Raw genomic sequence first — 17,267 nt, 5'->3', positions numbered from 1 at the left:
TCGGCCCCTGCCTTGGCGACCCGCAGAGAGTCCTGAAGTCACTTTCTCAAAGGCACAGAGGTGGCAGAGCCTGTGTCCTGCCGAGTCTACTGCTGAACTGTGCTGCCGTGTGTGCGCTACGTGCCGGTGTTAGAGGCCACAGCACGCTTGTCCACGTTGGTACGAGTGAGAGGAAATGCATGAACACGAAATATGTATTGAAAGTTGTGGAGACCAACTCTTTGCTCTCTGTAAGTGCTAATTAAGGCATAAATTAAGATTTTCATTTTCTGCTCCCTAAACTACTACTGGTCCATTGCATAGAGAGGTTCTGAAGAGCAGGATCAAGGAAAGGGCCCAAATAACAGTAGAGCTTTCAGGCACCTCGACCTCGTTTCACTGCACTCCTCCACGGGGCACGAAAGCGGGCTTGTCGTGTTCTAAGTGCTCTCTTTAGTGAGCTGAATAGCTGCCCTCCTCTCTGCGATGACCCATTCTGCTCAATTCCTAAGACTTGATTTGCTTGAAATGCTGCAGTGTCGAAGCAGTTCAGTGCAAGTCTACCTAACGCTGACATGTCCAAGTGTGTTTTCGGTGCCGTTTATGTTACCGTTGAGTTTTATTGTGTGGCATAGTAATTGAATTCTGCAGTAGTCATTTTATCTTCTTTTAACTTTTCTGTAGTCAGTCTTTGAGCCAGCTTCAGATGGGAGAGGTGGGGACAGTGAACAAGCCGACATGTTGTCCAGGCTATTTTTTCCCCTCTATGCCTTCTCTTAAGGCCTCATTATTTCTAGGGATTTCTGTTTATGTAGACACAAATTGATGTTAACTCTCTCATCAAATTCAAGGCTCTCCTGATTTGGAAACTTCTCCTAAGAACTCGGGCTAAATGTTTTGAATTCTTCTTTATGCCTTGATGTAAAATGTTTGATTGGAAGTGTTGACTGATCCACATTCTCTGATTGGAAGTGAGAGACTTTAGACGTCACACATGCTTGGGAAAGTCAAGCATTTTTATTAGTAATGGTTACTTTATTATTATCTTCTCCATTATTTTAGTGAACTAATTTTATTTATCATTCATTTATTTTATTAACTTATTTAGCTTATTATTAATGTTATTAGTAGGACTTAGAGGGGAAAATGAATACTTACATAAAAGCTTATTTGAAATATAGAAGGCACATGTCTATTAATTTTCTATTTTTTTCCCCTCTTTGTTGTCAGTATACACACACGCACGCATGCGTGTATGCCCACCCTAAATTTGCTTCATTTTCAGTTGCTAATTATTGTGATTTCTCATGGAGCTATGGTTTGAGAATGTGACTGGCTAAATATTACTGGAGGACAATTTTAGCAAAGCAAACAGACCAATTTAAAAAAAAAAAACTTGGGGAAAATGAAGAGTTACCAAATATAAGTGTGTAAATTAGTACAGCCTTTCTGGAGAGCAGTTTAGTAATATTTATCAGACTTCTCAAAATGTGTTCATACTCTGATCCAGCAGTTCCACTTCTAGGAATCTGTCACAGGAGAAGAGTCAGGTATGTGCAGATACGCCTGTACCAGGGAGTCCCTGACATGTGTTCACACTTCCCATGCATTGGAAACAATTCAGGTGTTCAGCAATGGGGCATCAGTTTAATTCTAGTACATCCCAGTATTGGATTGCTATGCAGCAATTACAAACCTCTGTGTTTTGAAATATTTAATGACATGGGGAAATGTTTGATATATTGCTTGAAGTGTTTTTAAAGATTTATAAAATACTTATACACACAAAGAGAATTTATATACAGAATGATACAGATAACATTCTAAGATGTTAACAAAAGTTATTTCTAGTTAGTGATATTTTTGAGGATTTAATTATCTTTTTTATGCATTTCTATGTTTCCTCTATTTTCTACACTAAAAATATTTTCGTAATCAGAAAGAAACAAATTCCATTTTAAGAAATGTGCCCATAAGCAATGCTGTCCAACAGAAACGAACATGAGCCACATATATACTTTAGCCACATTAAGGAAGGTAAAAGAAACACAAAAATAATTTTAATAATATATTTTAATAATCTAAACTACCCAAAATGTTATACTTTCAACATGTAATCAATATTAAAAGATAAAATACATTTATCTTTTCATAGTCAGTCTCTGAAATCCAGTATGTATTTATAACACATTGAATTCAGACTGGCCACCTTCCACTGCTCACCAGACACAGGTGGCTGGGGGCCTCTCTGTTGGACAGAGCGGCCACAGGCTCTTCTATTCTGTGCCAAGATAATGTATATGAGGTTTTTTACTGTTTGGAAATTAAAGTAGAATCTGAACTTGCTGAATTTCCTCTAATTTAACCAGGCGTGCAACATATATCCCATAGTTCTAGATTTAATTACTGCTTTAAAAACAAAAATTCTGGAGAATAACAGAAACACTGCGTCCATGGAAGGTCAATTCAGATGGTTCTAGCCTCAGTGCCTGCTGTCAACTGTGTGAAAAACAGCGAATAGGGCAACTTCCACCTCCTGCCTCTTTCTTTGCTCCCTTATCTCCCCAGCCACACCAGTAGAGGAAGAGAATATAGATGAAAAAACACTAGCCTGAGCCTGAATCACCCTCAGTGGCTGGGTGATTGAGCTTCCATTTTCTACTCTGTAAAATGGGCACAATACTACATACCTCTCATGGTCACAAAGATGAAGTGAGCTAACACACACGCATACCCCCATCCATGTATATCTTTCCGTATATCAGCATATCTGTCTAAACTGAAATGGGAATTCAATGAAGCACTTACCTTTACTATTTACAGTTTATTCAGATATTTACCACTGTATTTTATTTTTTTAATTCTTGCTGAATTATTTCACAATGTGAGTCCCAACTTGAATTTTGAAAACCCTGAACTAGCACATTAAGCTGTGTTATCTGTTTGTAGCCTTTGCAGGAATCTTTTCCCCTTGGAATGATAGTTAGTATTTACTTATTCTCAAGTTTCTTTAATATTTTCTGTACATAACAGGAAGGCTTCACTTCCCCTCGTACCACAGTTTGTCTTTATAACGTTTAGTGAATCATTTAGTCAGGCAGCTTCCAGTGCTCACGCACCTGGAAGAGTGGATGAGAGACAGGTTGGTTGGTTTGCGGCGCCAGGAGATGACTCCACAAGGCTCCAGTCAGCTGGCTCTTGAGTTCTGAAATTGAGTGTGGATTTTCACATTCCAGTTTAGGAGATCTGAGGAAGTCTGAACTGATGCGGAATTCCTTTCTTTTTTTTTTAAACTTCTAGGAGAACCAACCTTTTCTAGGCAGCAAAAAAGAGCTAATGGTGCTTCTCCGGGCACTTCCTACACCTAGAATTTTTCTTGCACTTCCATCTATTTCCTGAGAATTTTGCCTTGGATTTCCCATTGTCCCGTTAAATTTAATTTGTCATAAACTCACCCAAATCTCACCCCTCCCGAGCCGTCCCGTGCTCTCCGCTTTTAGATCTCCCTGTGCGCCACCTCCGTAGGCGAGAGCCTCAGCGTGCCTGCTGAGCGCCCCCCCACCTGCAGCTGCTCCTTCCCTGATCTCGTTCTGCTCCTTCCCAGATTGCGCCCTGCTTCTTACAGAGGAAATCCCAGACTTCTGAGCTTGCCACAGTCTGGCTTTACCCTGCTGCTCTCACTGATGTGACGTTTCTGGCTGTCCCAAGACCTTTCATCTACCCCAGATGGTGGTGTTTACCTCTGGCCTGTGCTTTCAATGCCCTGCCCCACTCCTGTGATAGTATTGGAAGCTCGGAGCAGGCGGCATATCGAGCACCTCTTTGGCCTTTCCCCCGTTCCCTGGCACTTTTCTTTGCCAGACAGCCTTCAGTCTGGCTGCAGGGAGACCTCTGTAGGTGGCTCTCCTGGAGAGGGGGCGTGGTGAGGGACAGTCTGTTCTATGAGAGCAATGCATTTGTTCCCAAAGCTCACAGGAGGAAGAGGTGTAGTGGGGACAGGACCCTGGCCCGGGAGGCCGTCCAGCTCTGTGTCATAGAAATGATGGCGCTGTGGTGACTGGGTTGCTGCTTGCCACATCCCCTTCCTCGCTTTTTCTCCGACCTCTAAATTAGAAGGTAGCCTCCACTCCAGCCTCAGAGAGAAACTGAGAGGAGCCGTCTGCCCTTGCTTGCTGGACTCATTAACTTAAAGAAATGTATCCTGTTTACATTTCTGGCAGCATTTCTTTTATTTGGATGCTGGCCAAAGGCAAACAACTCAGCCTAGTGGGTTTAAAAAACAACAAAAACAGAGCTTTCCAAGTACATATGCTGTTATCTAATTGGGTGAACATGCAAAACCTTAACATTTTCTTCATGTAACTTTCATTCTGTAGAGAAAGCTCATTTGATCTACTAGCGTTTTACATCTTTCTTAGCTTTAGTATTTATTGTGGGAAGAGTTTAGTAAGGAATGACTAATCTGAAAAGATTTGGTTTGATTAGGGGCTAAACTAACAAAATCTATTTTGAAACGAGTTAACAGGATTTGCAGTTTTTGGTCTTCATCCAGTAAAACCGAACACACACACACACACACACACACACACACACACACACACACACACACACACACACACTAATCTACATCCCCAGCAGACAGGGAAGCTATTCTTTGACTAAAAGTTTAAATTGCTGGATTTATAAGTTGTCTTAAAAATGTGTTCTTTGAGCAGAAGCAAGAAGAACTACAATTCTGCCACCTGTGGAAGGAAACCCACATTCACAGAAAGATAGACAAAATGAAAAGGCAGAGGACTTTGTACCAGATGAAGGAACAAGATAAAACCCCAGAAAAACAACTAAATGAAGCGGAGATAGGCAACCTTCCAGAAAAAGAATTCAGAATAATGATAGTGAAGATGATCCAGCACCTCGGAAAAAGAATGGAGGCAAAGATGGAGAAGATGCAAGAAATGATTAACAAAAACGCAGAAGAATTAAAGAACAAACAAACAGAGATGAACAATACAATAACTGAAACGAAAAATACACTAGAAGGGGGGCTTCCCCGGTGGCCCAGTGGTTGAGAGTCCACCTGCCAATGCAGGGGACACAAGTTCATGCCCCAGTCTGGGAAGATCCCACATGCCATGGAGTGGCTAGGCCCCTGAGCCATGGCCGCTGAGCCTGCGTGTCCGGAGCCTGTGCTCCACAACGGGAGAGGACACAATAGTGAGAGGCCTGCGTACCGCAAAAAAAAACACAAAAAAACACTAGAAGGAATCAGTAGCAGAATAACTGAGGCAGAAGAACAGATAAGTGACCTGGAAGACAGAATGGTGGAATTCACTGCCACGGAACACAATAAAGAAAAAGAATGAAAAAAAATGAAGACGGCTTAAGAGACCTTCAGGACAACATTAAACACAACAGCATTCGCATTATAGAAGTCCCAGAAGGAGAAGAGAGAAAGGACCTGAGAAAATATTTGAAGAGATTATAGTCAAAAACTTCCCTAACATGGGAAACGAAATAGCCACCCAAGTCCAGGAAGCGCAAAGAGTCCCAGACAGGAGAAACCCAAGGAGAAACACGCGGAGACACATAGTAATCAAATTGACAAAAATGAAAGACAAAGAAAAATTATTGAAAGCGACAAGGGAAAAATGACAACATACAAGGGAACTCCCATAAGGTTAATAGCAGATTTCTCTGCAGAAACTACAAGCCAGAAGGGACTGGCACGATATATTTAAAGTGATGCAAGAGAAGAACGTACAACCAAGATTACTCTAGCCAGCAAGGATCTATCCAGATTCGACGGAGAAATCAAAAGATTTACAGACAAGCAAAAGCTAAGACAATTCAGCATCACCAGACCAGCTCTACAATAAATGCTAAAGGAACTTCTCTAAGTGGGAAACACAAGAGGAGAAAAGGACCTACAAAAACAAACGCATAACAATTAAGAAAATGGTAATAGGAACATAAATATTAATAATTACCTTAAACGTGAATGGATTAAATGCTCCAACCAAAAGACACAGGCTTGCTGAATGGATACAAAAACAAGACCCATATGCTGTCTACAAGAGACCCACTTCAGACCTAGGGACACATACAGACTGAAAGTGAGGGGATGGAAAAAAATACTCCATGCACACGGAAATCAAAAGGAAGCTGGAGTAGCAATACTCATATCAGATAAAATAGACTTTAAAATAAAGAATGTTACAAGAGACAAGGAAGGACACTACATAATGATCAAGGGATTAATCCAAGAAGAAGATATAACAATTATAAACATATATGCACTCAACATAGGAGCACATCAACACATAAGGCAACTGCTAACAGCTATGAAAGAGGAAATTGACAGTAACACAATAATAGTGGGGGACTTTAGCACCTCACTTACACTAATGGACAGATCATCCAGACAGAAAATTAATAAGGAAACACAAGCTTTAAATGACACAACAGACCAGATAGATTTAATTGATACTTATAGGACATTCCATCCCAAAACCGCAGATTACACTTTCATCTCAAGTGCACATGGAACATTCTCCAGGATAGATCACATCTTTGGTCACAAATCAAGCCTTGGTAAATTTAAGAAAATTGAAATCATATCAAGCATCTCTTCCAACCACAATGCTATGAGATTAGAAATCAATTACAGGGAAAAAACCGTAAAAAACACAAACACATGGAGACTAAACAATGTGTTACTAAATAACCAAGAGATCACTAAATAAATCAAAGAGGAAATCAAAAATTACCTGAGACAAATGACAATGAAAACACGACGATCCAAAACCTATGGGATGCAGCAAAAGCAGTTCTAAGAGGGAAGTTTACAGCAATACAAGCCTACCTCAAGAAACAAGAAAAATCTCAAATAATCTAACCTTACACCTAAAGAAACTAGAGAAAGAAGAACAAAAAAACCCTAAAGTTAGTAGAAGAAAAGAAATAATAAAGATCAGAGCAGAAATAGATGAAAGAGAAACAAAGAAAACAATAGCAAAGATCAATAAAACTAAAAGCTGGTTCTTTGAGAAGATAAACAAAATTGATAAACATGTAGCCAGACTCATCAAGAAAAAGAGGGAGGGGCTTCCCTGGTGGTGCAGTGGTTGAGAGTCCGCCTGCCGATGCAGGGGATACGGGTTTGTGACCGGGTACAGGAAGATCCAACATGCCGCGGAGCGGCTGGGCCCGTGACCCGTGGCTGCTGGGCCTGCGCATCCAGAGCCTGTTCTCTGCAATGGGAGAGGCCACAGCGGTGAGAGGCCCGTGTACCGCAAAAAAAAAAAAAGAAAAAGAGGGAGAGGACTCAAATCAATAAAATTAGAAATGTAAAAGGATAAGTTACAACGGACACCGCAGAAATACAAAGCATCATGAGAGATTACTACAAGCAACTATATGTCAATAAAATGGACAACCTGGAAGAAACGGACAAGTTCTTAGAAAGGTATAACCTTCCAAGACTGAACCACGAAGAAATAGAAAATATGAACAGACCAATCACAAATAATAAAATTGAAACGGTGATTAAAAATCTTCCAACAGGGCTTCCCTGGTGGCACAGTGGTTGAGAGTCCGCTTGCCGATGCGGGGGACGCAGGTTCGTGCCCTGGCCCAGGAAGATCCCACATGGCATGGAGCGGCTGGGCCCATGAGCCATGGCCGCTGAGCCTGCGCGTCCGGAGCCTGTGCTCCGCAACAGGAGAGGCCACGACAGTGAGAGGCCCGTGTACTGCAAAAAAAAAAAAAACTTCCAACAAACAGAAGTCCAGGACCAGATGGCTTCACAGGTGAATTCTATCAAACATTTAGAGAAGAGCTAACACCCATGCTTCTCACTCTTCCAAAAAATTGCAGAGGAAGGAACACTCCCAAACTCATTCTGTGAGATCACTATTGCCCTGATACCAAAACCAGACAAAGATACTACAAAAAATGAAAAATACAGACCAATATCACTGATGAATATAGATGCAAAAATCCTCAACAAAATACTAGCAAACAGAATCCACCAACACATTAAAAAGATCATACACCATGATGAAGTGGGATTTATCCCAGGGATGCAAGGATTCTTACTATATATACGCGAATCAATCAATGTGATACACCATATTAACAAATTGAAGAATAAAAACCATATGATCATCTCAATAGATGCAGAAACAGATTTTGACAAAATTCAACACCTATTTATGATAAAAACTCTCCAGAAAGTGGGCATAGAGGGAACCTACCTCAACATAATAAAGGCCACATACGACAAACCCACAGCAAACATCATTCTCAATGGTGAAAAACTGAAAGCATTTCCTCTAAGATCAGGAACAAGACAAGGATGTCCACTCTCGCCACTATTATTCAACATAGTTTTGGAAGTCCTAGCCACAGCAATCAGAGAAGAAAAAGAAATAAAAGGAATACAAATTGGAAAAGAAGAAGTAAAAATGTCACTGTTTGCAGATGACATGATACTATACGTAGAGAATCCTAAAGATGCCACCAGAAAACTACTAGATCTAATCAATGAATTTGGTAAAGTTGCAGGATACAAAATTAATGCACAGAAATCTCTTGCATCCTATACACTAACAACAAAAGATCAGAAAGAGAAGTTAAGGAAACAATCCCATTCACCACTGCAACAAAAAGAATAAAATACCTAGGAATAAACCTAGCTAAGGAGGTAAAAGACTTGTACTCATAAAACTGTAAGACACTGATGAAAGAAATCAAAGATGACACAAACAGATGGAGAGATATACCATGTTCTTGGATTGGAATAATCAATATTGTGAAAATGTCTATACTACCCAAAGCAATCTACAGATTCAGTGCAATCCCTATCAAATTACCAGTGGCATTTTTTACAGGATTAGAACAAAAAAATCTTAAAATTTGTATGGAGACACAAAAGACCCCGAATAGCCAAAGCAGTCTTGAGGGGAGAAAAATGGAGCTGGAGGAATCAGACTCCCTGACTTCAGACTATATTACAAACCTACAGTAATCAAGACAGTATGGTACTGGCACAAAAACAGAAATATAGATCAATGGAACAGGATAGAAAGCCCAGAGATATACCCACGCACCTATGGTCAATTAATCTATGACAGAGGAGGCAAGGATATACAATGGAGAAAAGACAGTCTCTTCAATAAGTGGTGCTGGGAAAACTGAACAGCTACATGTAAAAGAATGAAATTAGAACACTCCCTAACACCATACACAAAAATAAACTCAAAATGGATTAGAGACCTAAATGTAAGACCAGACACTATAAAATCTTAGAGGGAAACATAGGAAGAACACTCTTTGACATAAACCACAGCAAGATCTTTTTTGATCCACCTCCTAGAGTAATGGAAATAAAAACAAAAATAAATGGGACCTAATGAAACTTAAAAGTTTTTGCAAAGCAAAGGAAACTACAAACAAGACGAAAGGACAACCCTCAGAATGGGAGGAAGTATTTGCAAACAAATCAATGGACAAAGGATTAATCTGCAAAATAAACAGCTCATGCAGCTCAATATTGAAAAAACAAACAACCCAATCAAAAAATGGGCAGAAGACCTAAATAGACATTTCTCCGAAGAAGACATACAGATGGCCAAGAAGCACATGAAAAGCTGCTCAACATCACTAATTATTAGAGAAATGCAAATCAAAACTACAATGAGGTATCACCTCACACCAGTTAGAATGGGCATCATCAGAAAATCTACAAACAACAAATGCTGGAGAGGGTGTGGAGAAAAGGGAACCCTCTTGCGCTGTTGGTGGGAATGTAAATTGATACAGCCACCATGGAGAACAGTATGGACGTTCCTTAAAAAACTAAACATAGAATTACCATATGACCCAGCAATCCCACTACTGGGCATATACCCAGAGAAAACCGTAATTCAAAAAGACACATGCACCCCAATGTTCATTGCAGCACTATTTACAATAGCCAGGTCATGGCAGCAACCTAAATGCCCATCAATAGATGAATGGATTAAGAAGATGTGGTACATATATACAATGGAATATTACTCAGCCATAAAAAGGAACGAAATTGGGTCATTTGTAGAGACGTGGATGCATCTGGAGACTGTCATACAGAGTGAAGTAAGTCAGAAGGAGAAAAACAAATATCGTATATTAACGCATATATGTAGAACCTAGAAAAATAGTATAGATGAACCAGTTTGCAGGGCAGAAATAGAGACACAGATGTAGAGAACATATGTATGGACACCAAGAGGGGAAAGTGGCGGTGGGGTGGAGGTGGTGGGATGAATTGGGAGATTGGGATTAACATATATACACTAATATGTGTAAAATAGATATCTAATAAGAACCTACTGTATAAAAAAATAAACTAAAATTCAAAAAAATGTGTTCTTTGAACAGTTTAAAGTGTTACATAGTATTGAGATGAAGTCATCAATCTGCTTAATACTTTAACTGTTTATATTTGGGCAACTGAATAAAAGTGCATGGTTATTGAAAAAATTAATACTTCAGTAACACTGTTACTGAAAGAAGGGCTTTTTAAATAGCCATTACTGAGACTTCAGTAAATTGTTTTCTGCCTTAGTTTTTTCTTTTGTGAGTATATATGGATTTTAGAATTGTCCTGGCCTTTGTGTTTTAGGAAGTTGGTTTTTTATTGAAAAAGGATGGGGCAAGATGTTTTATTATTCTGTTATGCCTGCTGTATTAGTATTTTTTAAGACTTAGCAACTCTATATCATGATGGGGATATATATAACTATCATTTCTGCAAAATACAGTGAATGTAACATTTCCAAAGACCTTAAGCTCCCGCTGAAAAGGAGGAAAAAGCGGACTCAGATTTTAAGCAGATGTCCCAGAGTAGAAAAGTTCCGTAGAGCTCAGCTTTGAGATTCAGAACAAAGTTAACAGAGAGTAGTTTTTGGCTAGAACAATTTAAAATAAGGGCAAAAGAGAGATCTTTTTTTCTTGATGCCCTTTCCCTCCAAATGAAGTGAGTAAGATATAGAAAATGGACTATAGCTCACTGGTAGAATTCAAAGTTGGTCAGCAGTTTTGCCAATTTCCCTGAATTTCTAAAAAGGAGAAATAAGGAGCCTTTTCTTCGTGTTTGGGTGAAGTTAATCTGGACCAGTTCCAGCTTGCCTGGGTGGCAGTGTGCAGTGGGAACACAGGCTGCTTTTGGATACACCGGGCTTTTTTAAGCCAAACCTATGTTCACCCCAGTAATTAGGGCAGGCCTGGTCTGTGCAGCATTGAAAGCAGTCTTGGTAAACGACGGCTCAGGCTTCTAAAGGCCTGTTTGGTTCCCTGCCTTTGCCTCCAACATCAATTCCCGAGGGAGTAGAGACTCGCTTTAACCCATGAGTGAGGCTCTGTGTGCTCCTTGGGAAGTAAACTTTTTAACTCATAAACAGAGCACTGGAAAGATAGCTCTTGTGTCAAGTCGGAGGTGCTGCATTTGAGTCGTGCGGGCAGAGCCATCATGAATGGTAGGTGTGTTGGCTGCCTGACTCGGGGGCAGGTGGGGCTGAAGTCCTGACCCAGCTCCTTGCCGAGCCTGCGGGAACCTTCCTGTGATTCACACAAAGGTGCTGTGACCCTTTGCCTAGAAGCTCACCAGAGAAATCGCTTCTCCTTTCTCTGTGCTCGGATGCTTGCTGTTGCGCGTAATGTGGAGAATGTGAGGCATCTTTGTCTCCATGGTTCTGGAACATTTTAACTATTGTCCTCTGGGGCGGTGGGGGAGTCGGGGTGATGTCGCCAGAGAGAGTGCAGGAATGGGTGGAGGAGGGGACAGGGAGGAAGGAGAGCTGAGGATTGATTTGAGTCCTGTTTCCCTTCTGGGTCGGTTCTGATGCACTGTTGCCACTTGTTGAAATTATTCGGCACTTAGGGTTTTCTGAGCCTCACCTCTTCCTACCAGTCTCTCTTCCTTTGGCCTCTAGTAATCTTCCCTTTCCACACCATGTCATTGGAACATATATCGCTGTAATTGCTAGTTAACTTTTTTTTACTTTTATTTTGAAATAATTATAGGTTCACAGGAAATTTCCCCTAGTGGTTACATTTTATGTATCTATAGTGCAATATCAAAACCAGGAGACTGACATTGGTACAATGTATGTGTGGGATTCTGAGACTAACTATCACCTGCGTAGTTTTGTGTAACCAGCGCTGCTTATCAAGATACAGAACTGCCCCGTCACCACAGAGATCCCCCTCCCCTCTCTAGTCACACTCACCCTCTTTCCTCTACCAGCCCTAATCCCTAGCAGCCACTAATTTTGTATTCCACCCCTATGATTTTTTCACTTCAAGAATATTATATAAATGGAATCACATAGTATGTGACCTTTGAGAGCCATCTAAGTTGTGTGCTTTAGTAGTTCGTTCCTTTTCATTGCTGAATAGTATTCCATGGTACAGAGGTACCACAGTCGAACCATTTGTTTTATTGAAGTACATCTGGGTTGTTTCTCGTTTGTGGCCATTGTGAATAAAGCTGCTGTGAACATTCCTGCACAGGTTTTTGTGTGGACATAAATTTTCATTCCTCTGGGATAAATGCCCAGGAGTGAGGTTGCTGGGTTGTATGTTAAGCGTATGTTGAATTTTTTTAAGAAACTGAAAAACGATTTTCTAGAGTGGTTGTCCCATTTTACATGTGCACCAGCAGTGTGTTAGAGATCACAGATCTCTGCACTTGTTGTCACTGCTTTTTGTTTTAGCTGTTTTAATAGACGTGTAGTGATGTCTCATCACAGTCTTAGTGTGCTTTTCCCCGATGGCCAGTGAACTTGGACATCCTGTTTTTCATCTGCTTACTTGCTGTGTGTGTGCTCTCTGGTGAAACAACTCTTCATGCCTTTGTCCACTTTCCAACTGGATTGTTTGTTTAACTATTGAGTTTTGAGCATTCTTTGTATATTCTAAATATGAGTCCTTTGTCAGATATGTGGTTGGCAGATATTTTCTACCAGTCACTAGCTTGTTTTTTCATTTTATTAAGAGAGTCTTTTGCAAAGCAAAAGCTTTAATTTTGATGTAGTCCAGTTTATCGATATTTTTCTTTTATGAACCGTGCATTTTGTGTCATGTCTAAGGACTGTTCGCCAAGTTGTAGGTCCTGAAGTTTTCCTCCTATGCTGTAGTTTTACGTTTTGAGTCAATTTTGTATAAGGTGTGAGGTTTAGGCCAAGGTTTTGGTTTTTTTCTTTTCCTTTGCTTATGGACATCCAATTCCTGCAACATCATTTATTGAAAAGGCTACTCTTTATTTAATTGCTTTTGGGTCTTCAAAACAATCAATTGACCATACTTATGTGGGACCATCTCTGGGTTTTCTGTTATGTTCCATTGATCTGTGTGTCTAGTCCTTCACCAATACTTCATAGTCTTGCTCACTGTAGCTATGTAATAAATCTGGAAATTGGATTCCTCCCCCTTAATTTTTCTTTTTCACAATTGTTTTAGTTAATCCAGTGCCTTTCCATATAAATTTTAGAATAGTTATATCATATCTATATCCATAAAAGATTTTGCTGGGATTTTATAGAAATTGTTAGGCCTGTATATCAATTTGGAGGGAATTGACATCATTATTATGTTGACGCTTCCAATCCATGAACATGGTATGTCCCTCCATTTATTAGATCTTTGAATTCTTTCATCAACACATTTCTTTCATCAACACATTTTATAGTTTTCAGCATACACATCCTGTACATGTTTTGTTAGATTTATACCTAAGTGTTTCATTTTTGTGTGATTATTAATAGTATTGCATTTTAAATTTCAATTTCCATATGTTAATTGCTAGTATATAGAAAGCCAGGTGACTTTTGTAGGTTGATTTTTATATCCTATATCCTTGCTGAATTAACTTGAATTCTAGGAGTTTCTTTGGTATATTCCTTTGGATTTTCTACGTAGACCATCATTTCATCTGTAAATAGGCTTAGTTTTATTTATTTTCTCTCTAATCCATGTACCTTATATTTCTTTCCTTCACCTTACCACACTGGCTAGAACCATGCAGAATAGCAGTGATAAAAGTGGGCATCCTTGTCTTGTTCTCATTCTTAGAGGGAAGCATTCAGTCTTTCACCATTGATTTTGATGTTAGCTGAGAGTTTTTGCCCATGTTCTTTATGAAGTTAAAGAAGTTCTCTATTCCTAGTTTTCTGGGAGTTTTTATTATTAGTGGGTGTTGATTTTTTAATTAATTTATTTATTTTTTGCGGTACGTGGGCCTCTCACTGTTGTGGCCTCTCCCGTTGCGGAGCACAGGCTCCGGACGCGCAGGCTCAGCGGCCATGGCTCACGGGCACAGCCGCTCCGCGGCATGTGGGCTATTCCCGGACCGGGGCACAAAACCGTGTCCCCTGCATCTGCAGGCGGACTCTTAACCACTGCGCCACCAGGGAAGCCCAATGGGTGTTAATTTTTTTAATCCACATATCTGTCTCCCTAGCCAGATTCTGAGCGTCCAGCGCTCGGACATTGCTTCATAAGCATTTTCTTTTCCCACAGTGCCTATCTCAGGGCTTCGCCCCAGGGAAGCATTAAACAAGTTTGTGGATCAGAAGGACAGGCCATGGCCACCAGTGGCAGATGGGCATATGGACCCTGAGGAGGGAGCTCACAGGAACATCTCTAACCAGGCAGTCCAGGTCCCTGGGTCTGGAGGGGAGACTGTAGCTAGTTTCTGGTCACCATTACCACTCACCTTGGTGGTTCAAGGCAGGTGCTACAGCAGAGGCAGGCAGCACGGACTCGTCTCCTTTGCCCTGGTTTGGGGTAAACCGTCGAGCTGCACACTGTCAGTGGGCGATTGTATGTTATGTGACTTATACTCCAAAAGGCTGTTCTTTGTTTTGAAAACAGCGAGTACCAGCTGGGCAGTGGTGTCCTGCCGCCCTCTGCGCTAGGGGACAGGGCACTGCTGTCCATCGCCCCAGGCCCCCAGCCACTCGGAGCCAGCCAAGGCCTTTCCAGGTAGGGAGGGGCCCTTTTGCTCTGGCTCATCCAGTACTGATGCTGCCAGGGAGTGTTCAGGGGCTCCAGTCCGGAGAACTTAGAAACTTCCTTAGATGCTGTGTTGCTAACTTTGAAGTACTCACCTGAGAAAGATGGAATAGACCTACTTCCTTCCTGCCCAGGGAGGCAGTTTTCACCACGACAGTATTTTCCACAATTTGGCCACTTTCCCTAATACTATTTTAGTTTAGGCTGTTTCTCTGTCCCCTTGACCCTGTCAGTGAGGTAAGGAAAAGGCAGAAAATCCTAACTTTATTTTTAACAGTGAGGAAATAAGCAAATCAATGAAAAATAGTTTCTCATCATCGCAAATCTAGAATGTGATCCCCCAGCTCCTGTTTTCAGTGGGCGGGCCTCTTGACTTGTGTCCATTTCGGTCTGTTTCCATCTCGTGACTGCCTGTGTGTTTACGTTCCCCACTCCTTTTAAGTTGGGATGAGCAGTGTATCCTCTGGTGTTGAGGAGCTGCCAGACTTCAGTGATGATGACAGCTGTAGTACTACAGTTGTAGTTGTCTTAAAACACTGTCTCTTTCACTGACGTGGTTCACGCTTCATTTGCAAATGTCACTTTGCTGAGTTTGTTGCCGCTTCTTCCCCATTCAATTTTCTGCCTTCCGGGACCTTTTCAAACGAGTGACAGCAAAGGGCAGGCCTGTGATGTGATCTGTGTGTCCATCTGTCTTAATACAGTTACATTCCTGGGAGCAAGACATTCATGCCAGGACAAAACAAACCAAGAGACAAGTCCTGGTTGCAGCTTGTGAGTTTTCTGCTGTATGACAATTAATGCCCACATCGAGGTTCTCTGTTGTGATTTCGCCTTTGCAGCACAATGAAATCCTTTGATTTCTTTTCTTTCCTAGGGCTCAAGGGTTCTGGTTGATGCACGAGACAAGCTTGGTATTCCTTGGCAGTATTCCGAAAATGAGAAGCACGGGATGTTCCTCATGGCCTTTGAGAACAAAGCGGGGCTGCCCGTGGAGCCTGCCACCTTTCAGCTGTACGTACCTGCTCTGAGCGCGCTCTGGAGGGATTCTGGCATCAGGGAAGCTTTCAGCCGGAGGAGCGAGTTTCAGCTGGTGAGTGAGCCCTCTGTCTGGACTACACGACTGTGTTCTTGACCTTTGGTAGAATTTCCTTTAAGAACTGTAAAAGTACAGGCAAGCTGTAAATTGCTCTAAACCCTGATATTTAAGAACAGAAACACATAACAGAGGCTAATTAAGCTATCTAAATGGTTTGAGAGGAACAAAATTAATTAACTCAGGCTAGATAAATGTTTCTGTCCAAGAAATATGAAGGATTCTTAAAATAGTCAAGATTGGTGTAACTCAAGGAACTCACATTTTCTAGATCTTGTTCATAGTAGGAAATGAATGTGTCCTTAAGAGAACTTTCCAGCTGTGAAGTATGGGTCCTGCCTGGCAAATCATGAATGTTTTCAGATCTATGCCTGGGAAGCTAACCTGAACCCTTCCAAGTTGTCCCCTTAGGATTCTTTCCTTTTATTTTAAGGTCTGAAAGTTTCACACAGCCTCGTCATCTTTGTCACTTAGCTTCATTTAGGATATGAGTCTTTAAACAGAAAATTTGGGGTGTTTAGCCTATTTGCATTGTGGTTTTTTCCTAAGTATCCTTCAACATTGACTGCATATGAAGATGAGTATCATATTTCTCCTATAACTAGAATGGATGTGCCCGGCTGATATAAATACACCCCCTGGGGGGTGTCCAGAAATCACACTGACCTTCACATCCCTTTGCCCCTGAGAAACAGGTTCCCAAGTTTTAAGTCACCGGTCCCTTTCCTTTCTTTATGGTGTTGCCATACTATGTATTTATTTTTAAAAAAGAGTTTTCTTGAGTTTTCAAACTTTACATAAATGGTTTCATCCTGTATGTATTCTTCTGTGACTTGCAGTTTTCACCCAGTATTTTGAAATTTATTCATGCAGTGCATGTGGCTGTGGTCCTTTCATGTTCGCTGCTGTCTGCTACCCTGTTGTGTGGACGTACTTGCGTGCATCCGTTCTCTCGTGCGTATACTTTGGAATCGTTTTCCATGTTTTGCTATTACAGACAAATCCGCTGCACTCTCTCCCGTGCGCCCCCAGGTGCACGTGTTCAGGGGCCTCCAGGACATCTACCAAGGAGGGGAATTGGCCAGTTATAGGGCATATATGCCTCCAAATAGACAAGATATGTCACGTTATTTTCCAA

General features: G+C 41.1%; 1 protein-coding gene across 2 annotated transcripts in view; it reads left to right on the top strand.

Moving 5' to 3' along the window:
* The window catches only part of GNA12 (G protein subunit alpha 12), a 110,584-nt gene that overhangs the window by 34,939 nt on the left and 58,378 nt on the right, over positions 1–17,267 (top strand). For both annotated transcript variants that reach the window (XR_014326835.1, XM_082858152.1), the window contains exon 2: positions 15,911–16,126. Coding sequence is in view for 1 of the 2 variants with exons in the window: in XM_082858152.1 (XP_082714278.1) it covers positions 15,911–16,126 (216 nt within the window). In the remaining variant the exon portion in view is untranslated. The remainder of the gene's footprint in view (positions 1–15,910; positions 16,127–17,267) is intronic.

This window comes from Leucopleurus acutus (assembly GCF_964270905.1).
Source record: "Leucopleurus acutus genome assembly, chromosome: 16".
NCBI classification, from domain to species: domain Eukaryota; kingdom Metazoa; phylum Chordata; class Mammalia; order Artiodactyla; family Delphinidae; genus Leucopleurus; species Leucopleurus acutus.
The sequence above is the reverse complement of the archived record's forward strand: the minus strand, read 5'-3'. Positions and strand labels throughout refer to the sequence as shown.